At 36.4% G+C, this 10,478-nt stretch overlaps 1 protein-coding gene across 1 annotated transcript; it reads right to left on the reverse strand.

Annotated features, from left to right (window-relative positions):
• Positions 1-4,306: 4,306 nt before the first annotated feature.
• On the reverse strand, positions 4,307-8,718 carry LOC130648433 (uncharacterized). The gene is made up of 4 exons (XM_057454484.1): positions 8,607-8,718; positions 8,373-8,516; positions 5,775-8,089; positions 4,307-5,710 (listed from the first exon to the last, which is right to left on the reverse strand). Exons 1-4 carry the CDS (start codon positions 8,716-8,718, stop codon positions 4,307-4,309), a joined length of 3,975 nt encoding a protein of 1,324 aa, XP_057310467.1.
• Between the last annotated feature and the right edge of the window lie 1,760 nt (positions 8,719-10,478).

Raw genomic sequence — 10,478 nt, forward strand, 5'->3', positions numbered from 1 at the left:
AATACATTATATATTCTTTGTGTCATAATTACGGCGAATGAAAGACATTTATGGCTTGTTCCATTGTCGAAAATAGAACCGAAAGTTTGACACAATAATGCGCTTGTTTTTTGTATAAGGGGGGTCATATTTTGTCTCAGCTTCGTGTTTCTTAAAAAAATCGATATTTTCAGCCTGAAATAATTCTAAAAGAGAGTCTTAATAATTATTAATAAATCGACTAATACATAAAATGCAATGCCATTTAAAAGATCTCTTTAGTAATAGCCGTATTTGGTCTGCTTGTGAGCAAGAAAAACATCGTGTTAAGGAAACACAAAATACGATACCTACCCTACTATACCAGGGGGGGGGGGGGGGGGGGGGCGCACAAAGTGCCCACGGCAATTTCAATTGAGCATATAATTTTTTGTGCGTAACATTAAATGTTGAAATTTGAATTACTTAAGCATAAGTGGTTCAGGATTTTTGACCCGTTGGCACTTTGTACCCCCCGCCCCTCGGGGTTACAGGGGCCAAAAAAGCTCAGGTATAATAGGGTTAAAGGCACACATATGCAGGTCTGTTTAGGGTTAATGTCTCCTTAATTCTATGTACAGCCACAGAGTCCTCGTTGAATATTTTTGATGATTCAAAGGTTGGTTTGGATGTTAATTTCATTAGTTTGTCCTTATTGTTTACAAGTTCTACATTTACACATTTTTTTATGTTTTCCATAGTTTTTTCAAATACACTGTTATTCACAAGTTTGAAGAAATCTTTTTCAAATGCATTTTTACAATAGGTTTTTTTATTAATATTGAAATCAATATATTTTTTCAACCATGATTAAATTCTAATACACGATGTACGCTTTTGATTTTTAATTCCAATGATATATATAATTGTAGATTTCGATAGTGTAATACGTATTTCTATTTTTTACATAATGTTGGTATCAACTTATTTACATCGCCTACTGATATCTTATACTGTTCTTGAATTTTTTTACAATAATCTGATAACATATTTTTGGTAACATTTATTTTCTCTGGAGCTAGTGGATAATGATTATGCAGATTATGTAGTTCCTTATAATATTCTAAATCAACTAGTCGTTAGCCCGTGGAAAAATCCACGGGTTCGCCCGTCCTTTATATTTACCTATCGCAATAAAGTGGATAAAAATATATCGCATTTGATATTCGTGTTTCGTAACATCATTTCGTAACTCAGCGGGGGGTCTGCGCAGAGACAGATGCGGGAAATATGTACGACAGGCGACGACTAGTCTCTTTAAGAATAACTTTATTTTGTGCGTTAAAAAAGGTTGCACGCAGATTAATTTCAGAATAACGGCAAAACCCGAAAAAAGGCAACATGCTACGAAAGTCATTTTGGTTTTAAAGTGATTGTGTGCGGTTTGTAGGTCTCCTTTTGATTTATTCAATGAGTTTATTATTATTTATTTTAACGTTATGGTTATCCGGTTATCCAGCTAGCTCTTTAGCTACCTGAAAAGTAGCCAATTGCAGTTACAACAAACTTTTTAATCAATAATACTTTAGCTAAATGCAGTTAAGTATTCTATTGCTACATTCGACGTTTCGACACTTAGTCGCTCGGCTAGTAATAAAAAACGCTTTTTTAAATTCAATAATGTGCATGTGCAGAGTTTAATATGATGGGTTAAAAAAGTTCAACTTCCAATCGAAATAAAAGTATTTACGCTAAGCGGTCGTATATCAGCTGCCTGTGGATTCTTGTTGGTAATGTAACATCTATATGGAACCAACTGCTTTCTGTTTTGTTTTGTTTCTAATTCTTTCTTGGATCCTTTCGTTTACTATATCAGATATTTAAGAAATCGAACAAAACTAAGTCGACTCATCAATAAAGATGTTGTATATCCAAATACACACGATAAATTACAAAAATAAGTGTAAAAATGAGTGCAAAAATGTGTCAAAATTTTTTTGAAAAGTTAGCTGTTTTTTTTAATTTCATTGAATATATCATGTTCCATGTTTCGCATTATTTGCCTGCACCTTGATTAATCCTAATACTTATTTCTCTTGTCGATTTTGTGTGTTTTATTTTTTTGATATGAACAGAAGGAAATTGAAACATTTTGAAACATTCGTAACTTAACTTTCTCTCATATATTTTGATAACACAATATTAGATAATTGAGTCCATTACTTCAGATACCACAAATAACACAAGGTGAAATTTATAGAGAGAAGTATTTGCTGGCATAAGCTGCAGACATAAAGGTGGCAACTTCACTCAGTCTCAGCGACTACCATAGAATATTTCTTTCTACCGGGCTGTAGTTCCAAAAGGAATTGTTGTAAAATGCAGCTACATGTTCAGTAATTTAGAGTTTATTAATCGATTATCTGTCACGCTTGATTACATTATTGGGAAATTTAACTTTTGTATAATAATAATATTTTGACACAATATGCAACTGTCTCGCCTTTTTTAGGTATGACAACAGCCAGTGACGGGAAGCATCTCAATAAAATAAACGTTTTTTTTAATGCTATATAGGATAACTGTAGAGTTTGCTTTAGAGAGGAATTGTGGTTTATGATGCAAAAAAATTCTGGCTCTTCTTGATTGTGTAGAAAGTTCTATTTGCGTTGCTACATTGAAAATGAGTCTTTAGGGATAAAAAAGAAAACAACAACAACTTTTATTTAATTTTTTGTTAACTTGTTCATGTCACAGCATTTCACAATTTTGATATATATATTATACATCCATTATTTTACGACAGGAATGTTACAAATAGGCGTATATTTCTCGTCATCGCTGGACTTTGGATGTTTTCTACTGCTGTAACTATTCAATCCGGTGTAAAGACAATACAATCATGGCGGAGGTTTGAGGTTGCAGCAGCCCTTATTGGCATTTGTACATGTGTGATCATTTCGTTAATGCACATCAATATATATTCAGAGATAAAACGTATGTGTAGAAAAGTAACTACGAATAGTTCCGCGCAGCTTGATATGTTAAAAACAAAGAAAAAAACTTCCAAGACAGGATTGAAGATTTTATTCACCTTTATTTCATGTTACTTTCCGTTATGTTTCTGCGTTATTTGCCGCAATCTCATAACACGAACAAATTTTATGGTTAGTTATGCAGAACCAACCGCTATCTGCATTTTTCTCTTAAATCCTTTATTGGATCCTTTCGTTTACTATTTCAGACTTTCAAGAATTCGAAAAAAAATACGTCGACTTCTCAACAAAGGTGTTGTTGATCCAAGTACGCACGATGAGTTAAGGACGTCAAGAGCAAGAACTAAGAACTGAGTGAGAAGAACTAAGTCTGGCGATCTAATATTCCTTACAGTAGACATGTAACAGGTGTTTCAGTTTATGCAGAGACCATTTGTTGTTATGATGGAACATGTTTTATTTAAAAGATCGTTTGGTTTAAGTTTCTTACGAACATTTGTCAAAACAAAACAATACATGACCAATACCAATTTTCTTTGCTATCATACAGCTAAAACTCAGGTTTTCTATAGAAAATAATTCAATATGTGATGTTTTGTGCGCGGACGGTACACAAGAAAGCATACGCAACTATGCGAACACACGGGGGCGGTAGAATAAAATACGGTACATTGGTCGGTCTAGTACAGTATGATGATGACGTTTCATAGCTTAAATACGAACAGAAAAAAAACAAAGACACAAAAAGATAAACACAACATAAATAAATACAAATATTAAGTTGTGTCATACTATTACACGTACAAAATAAAACATGAAACACTAACTATTGCGTCGCTTACTGCGCTTGCTTCCTTTTTGTTGCTTGAAGAAACTCTTTACGTTAAGATTTCAATCAAGAACTACGATATTTTTGATTCTCACTTTTACCACACGCTTGTCCTATTCGTACGGAGATTAGAAGCAATGTGAAAAGTGTGCGAAAAAGCTATAAAAACCCAATTAAAATTAATGTGACGTGACGGGTCTCCATCTCTGAGACGGATCTTCATCGTTTATGTTTAAAACACTCCCCACCAGTGAGTACTCGTCTACGAACGACTGTCCATCTAGTAACGCTTTATTTTGTATAATTGATTATCTTGCTTACGTCGGACTCGTTAAAGATGTACGTCGTTTATGTACGTCGTGTATGTACGTTATTCCGGTTTCTTCATCATCGCTTTGCAATATCGTTTGCCCAAGATTTATCATCGAATTTTACAACGTCGTTGTTGTTTCTTCATGAATTATGTATACCTATAAAGAATACAATTCACCGTCGTATGCAAAGCATAGTTCAGGTGACATTTTCATTTAGCACTGCGTTCCAGTAACGCAAGTGATCGGATGGGACGATTGTAAATTCCATCAGCAGTTTTCACTTCTGCAATCCTGTTGATGCCATCGCTGCCAGGAAAGATTTTCGCAATGCGTCCAAGCGGCCAATGATTTTTCAGGACGTTCTGGTCTCTAACTATCACGAGGTCTCCTTCCTTAATTTGGTCGTCATTTGTATTCCATTTAGCACGTGTTGTCAAAGAAGGCAGGTATTCCTTTCTCCATCTATTCCAAAACATATTTGAAGCAACCTGTACGGCTCTCCATCTTTTACGAGCGTCGAGGTCTGTAAATACAGAATCTACAGGTGCATTTTGCGACGCTCTCCCTATGGGAAAATGATTTGGCGTTAGTGCTTGGTAGTCATCTGCGTCACTGCTGATAGAAGTCAACGGTCGGCTATTGATGGTTGCTTCTACTTCAGTCAAGAATGTACGTAACTCTTCTTCGGTGAAAACGCGATCACGAACTGTCGCTTTCAACGCTCGTTTAGTGATTTTTACCATAGATTCCATAGCTCCATTCATCCATGGTGAAAATGGTGGATTGAACTTCCATTTGATACTATTCTTTGTTAACTCTTTTCGAAGTTTTGTCTCATTCAGATTTGTTACCAGTTCTCTTAGTTCACGATCTGCGCCGACGAAGTTGGTTCCTTTGTCGCTGGTGATTGTTTTGGGGTTTCCTCTTCTTGAGATATAACGTCGAAGTGCAAGAATGAAACTATCTGTCGATAAGTCTCTAGCTAGCTCAATATGAACGGCACGTGACGTCATGCAGGTAAACAATGCTCCATACCTTTTCACGGTTCCAGATGAAGCTCTTGTCCTCTTACTTCTCTTGACAATCATTTGACCAAAGTAATCTACTCCTGATTGATTAAATGGTAGTTCACCTACAGCAAGACGATCAATTGGTAGATCTCCCATAAGTCGTGACATTGGTATGACTTTCTTTGATTTGCAGTATGTACATGCATTTATCAAATTCTTCACATAGGATTTTCCAGTCGGAATCCAAATATTTTGTCTTGGTAGTGCTAGTGTGGCGTTTTGTTCAACATGGAAGTTTGTATGATGAATGTGTTGAATTATGAGTCGTGCAATGTGGTGTTTCGGCGAGATTATCAATTGGTGCTTCGACTCAAATGGTATATCGATTAAACCAATTCTTCCTCCAACGCGAATCAAATTGTTTTGCATCATTGGTCTCAAAGCTACAAGTGGTGATCTTTTTGGTAGTTCCTTGTATGATTGTAGGTTTTCGAATTCTAATGGGTAGGATTCTTGTTGTGAGATGCTATACAACTGTAACTTTGTTGCTTCAATTTCATCAACGGTCAGGTAATCAAATTTTTCACGTTCAGACCCTCCCCGCTTTAATAACAACCAATTTCGTTTTAATTTGATAATCCACGCAATGGGGCGACAGAGTTTTTGCCAATCGGAATAACTTTCCCATTTGATAAAAGATGTTTTCTCTGGTTGACTGAAAGTTGGTAATATCTGCGTCTTCTTCACTTTGAATCACATTTTGGTTTTGGTCTGGCCAATTACATTCTTCTTCGATTAAGAGCGATGGACCGGTTAACCATCTGGAATTCTCGGTCGATGATAGTGGTACAGATCTTGTAGCATTGTCTGCTGGGTTCAGAGTTTCTGGCACAAAACGCCACGAATTGACGTCAGTCGTAGTACGAATTTCGTTGATGCGATTCATAACGAATACTGAAAATTTTCGGTTTTCTTTCGAGATATATTTCAAAACTATTTGTGACTCTATCCAAAATTTGGTACTAAGGTCCATGAAAAGACTACTCACTATTGATTCTCTCATTCTTGTAGCCAATACAGCAGCTTGTAATTCTAATTTTGGTATTGTGAGAGATTTCGGATTCAACGGGGCGACTCTGGATTGTCCCATCACGAATGTTACATTGACGGTATACGTATCTTGAATACGTAGATATGCGACAGCACCATATGCATTGATTGAAGCATCGGAAAAAATATGTAGTTGAATCAACTGATTATCGGACTGTAGTTTGAGCCATCGAGGAATGCTGATCGATGTTAGTTTTTCCAATTCACTTCTCCGGCTCAACCACCTTGTTTTTAATTCGGTTGGTATTTCTTCATCCCAGTCTATTTTGGATTTCCACAAAGATTGGATGATAAGTTTTCCTTCTAAAATGAATGGTGTTAAGATGCCAAGTGGGTCAAATATTGAACTTGTTAAACTTAATATACCTCTTTTAGTTTCAGGTGATGGCTTGTTGACAACTTTGAATGTGAAATAGTCAGTATTCGGATTCCATATCATACCAAGTACTCTTTCAGTCGGTAATTTGTTTAGATATAGATTGACGTTGATTACGGTTTCGGTTTTTGGAAAACACTTAAGAGTTTCACAAGAATTTGAAAGCCATTTTGTTAAACGAAAGCCACAACTTGTCAATGCTTCTGTCACGGTTTTTGCTATCGATACGGCTTCGTCTACCATTTTCATGGAGCCCAGATAATCATCCATGTAAAACTTTTTCGTGATAGCGTCTACAATTTCGCGATCGTGATCGATACTAGTTTGTCGAAGAGCGTAATTTGCGCAACAAGGTGAGTCTACTTTACCAAATAAATGTACTTGTGTGGCAATATCATCAATGTTGTCGCTGGTGTTTTCTCGCCAAACGAAACGAAGAGCATCTTGTTCTATCTTTGATACTTTGACTTGATGAAACATTTTTTCAATGTCAGCCGTAATTGCGTAACGATAGGTACGGAATGTGAGTAATACAGATACTAGGTTGTTCAGCAAGTCTGGGCCGGGCAACAAGTTGTCGTTTAATGAAATACCTTTGTACTTTGCAGCTGCTGCGTCAAAGACTACACGAACTTTTCTGGGCTTGTTAGGATGGACAACACCATGATGTGGTATGTAGTTGGTGATATCGGATGTTTGGTTCTTCTCAAAGTCTGAAAGCTTTCTTGCATGTCCAAGAGCGATATATTCCTTGACCTGTAACCTGTAATTTTCTGCTAAAATTGGTTGCTTGCTCAATTTTCTTTCGTTAGATTTCAGACGTTGGACTGCTAATTCACAGTCGTATGGTAATTTTGGTTTTTCATCTTTCCACAATAAACCTACTTCAAAATGACCGTCTTTCATTTTCGTGGTCGACTTAAGTATGTGTAACGCATGTTTCTCGTCTTTCGTTAGTAGGTCTGGATGGAGTGGAGGCTTTGTTCCATATGACTCGATTTCCCAGAATCTTTCTACTGCTTTATTGAGATTATCCGTATCAGTTTCTAATCGATTAATATTGGTAAATATGTTTTTATTCTTCCCACCAAATAGGATCCAACCAAGTTGCGTTTTAACAGCTACTGGTTCGTTGTGTTTTCCAACTCGATAATCGTGTTGCATATGAAGTGATGGTGTATCGATTCCAATAAGTACTGTTACTCTGTCGTCGTTGAAGGTTGGTATATCGATGTCTTTTAAATGAACATATTTTTCTTTTAAATCTGTGATGTTTCTTTTTTCAGTAGGAGTGTTAAGATCTGGTACAACCCATGCTTTTTCGATCCTGATTTCTTCTATTAGATTGGTCGGGTGAACATTAAATGATACGATTTTTGATTTAAACGTCTGTGAATTCGATAGGATCGTCGATTCTCTCAACGATTGCTCTTTCCCACCTAATCCGAGTTTCCGCGCTGTTTCTTCGCAAATTAAGGTGCTATCTGATCCACTATCTAAAATAGCGTTGGTTGTTACTGATTTGTTGTTATGAGTTAATGTAACCGGGATAACTTGAAGATAGGTGTCAGTTGTGGTACGAGATCGGGTGATTCTTGCTCAGATTCATTCTTTGTATCTTCATTTTCATTTTGTTTGGCGGTCCTAAATGCAGCAGGGTGTGGTGACGTTTTCCACATTTATCTTCTCGACACCTCTTCTTAGATTTACATTCTTTTATTTTGTGAGAAGGTTAAAGACAATTGAAGCAAATTCCCTTTTCTAAAAAAAACTTCCTACGATCTGCCACCGGTTTTGATTCAAATTCTCTGCATTTACAAACAAAATGATTTTCTGAACAAATCCAACACTTCGTACTGCGTTCACTACCTGCACCTGTTGGAAATGTTTCCTCTCCAATTTTAATCTTATTATATTCCTGATCTGTGATTAAATTTGCTATTGGATTGAATTGCTCTAATAACTTTTAACTTAACCATTTCTCAAAGTCAATCAAATTAATGCTATTCTCACTCGTAATTTTGCCTTTCGAACATTTGTAAAACTGATTGCGAAAGTGGTGAGGTAATCTAGCTACAGCCTTTGCTAAATTCTCAGTTGAATTAATAGCAGATTTGTAGCCCATGGAGATTAGCCAAGTATTATTAGAATCAAGAAGCTGCTGATATCGACGGAGAGATGTTCTGTCGCGAGGTGGTATTTGAGGAAGATCGAGAACGTTTTTTAATTTAAAGTATGATACAACAACAGGATTGCCGAAGTCAATGCTTTTAATGCTGATGCGTAAAATATGCCACTTGCACCAATCGATAACACTGTCTTCTTTGCCCCACCGTCTAATACACTAATCAACCTCTCCATCCTTGTGTTATCGTCAAAGGAAACCTTCAAGTGTACTCTAGATTTAAAGTTTTCCACGAACTCTGGCCATTTATTAGGTGAACCATCAAACCTAAACAGATAAATAACTGGTAGATTCCTTGATTTATACTCCCAGCGAAGTACTCTAGCGGCAGTTATCGCACTTGCATCTTTCATAATGGTTTCTTGTCCTTCAATAAGATCGTCAATAAATTTATCAATTGGTTGATAATGAGATTTATCGATATTTTCCGGATTATTGAAGACATTGTTTTCGACATCTTTTAGTTCTGAACGGTTCGTTGGACATATCCTTAGACTACCAGAGACTACACCTGCACAACAAGCTATGAAATACTACTTCGAAATTCCCAAAGATGCACAGAACTTTCCAGGAAACAAACGAATTATTTTACCAACTTCTATAGATCAAGATATCAAAACAACTCTCAAAAATAACCCAACACTCCCTGTTAAGCAATTTACAACAACTGATGACCTTCGCACACTAAAACAGATTGCACAAGATAGAAAACGATGGAGTGATTTATCTAAAGTCATTTGCCTCGCCTAAGATAAATAAAACACTGTTTTTACAAATTGAAAAGGCATAGAAGAAGAAGAAGAATTAAATGTAAATAAACAAGGAAAAAAGTAAACAAAACGCCAAGCAGAGTTAAAACTTACCTTTATCTTTTAAAGAATCCTATGTTGTAGCTACAATAAATTTTATGTTTACACGACATTCGATTTCAAAAAAGTATATTTTTAGTTCGAATGTACGTTCCGTATGGGAATAGTTTCTATAAAGACATGGTTTCTACATCATGCTTATAATGTTATATTTTTTTGTCATAAAATGCAGCACCCAGATAATAATCCATATAATAACTGTTTATGAGGGCAATAGCAGAGAATATTTACCGACGTCAAAGTATTGCCCCAGCTTGGGAGGCCATTACGCCACAGAGGGGTATCATAGGGTTAATACACTAGCCGTAAATCTAAGGACAAATCGTCTATGTAAAAAAACAGTGAGAAAATTTATTTGTAGCATTTTGATCACTAAGATAGTGACCCGTCGTTATGCGGATATTTTTTTTGCGGAGAGAAGCGGAGGGCGCGTCAGCACCCGGAGCGTAGCGGAGCCCATTTCCTCATTAAATAAGCCAAATAAAGGCTGTATGGGATTTCCGCGTCTCGCCCCTATACATCAAAATTATCAAACACTCTTCCCCACGGTTACGATTTCGCCCATTTTCGTTTTGTTTCCCAGCAATTTAATCTGGTCGTTTTTCCCTAAATTTCTGATTAAGCGAGACAACATGACTTTAAAACGGCAATGGGGGAGGCTTTGTTGTTATTTAAATATGGTGACGATGCGAGAAGGACCACGAGAATGGTAGTGGCTAGATGCAGCGCGACTCAGAACCATCATATTTTTTTCAAATACACTTCATCTTGGAGGTCACCCTCCATCAATGTTTTTTGTGGAGAAGTTCGAGCGGATAGATGAAACTTAAA

The sequence above is a fragment of the Hydractinia symbiolongicarpus genome, chromosome 7 (genome assembly GCF_029227915.1).
Source record: "Hydractinia symbiolongicarpus strain clone_291-10 chromosome 7, HSymV2.1, whole genome shotgun sequence".
NCBI classification, from domain to species: Eukaryota; Metazoa; Cnidaria; class Hydrozoa; order Anthoathecata; family Hydractiniidae; genus Hydractinia; species Hydractinia symbiolongicarpus.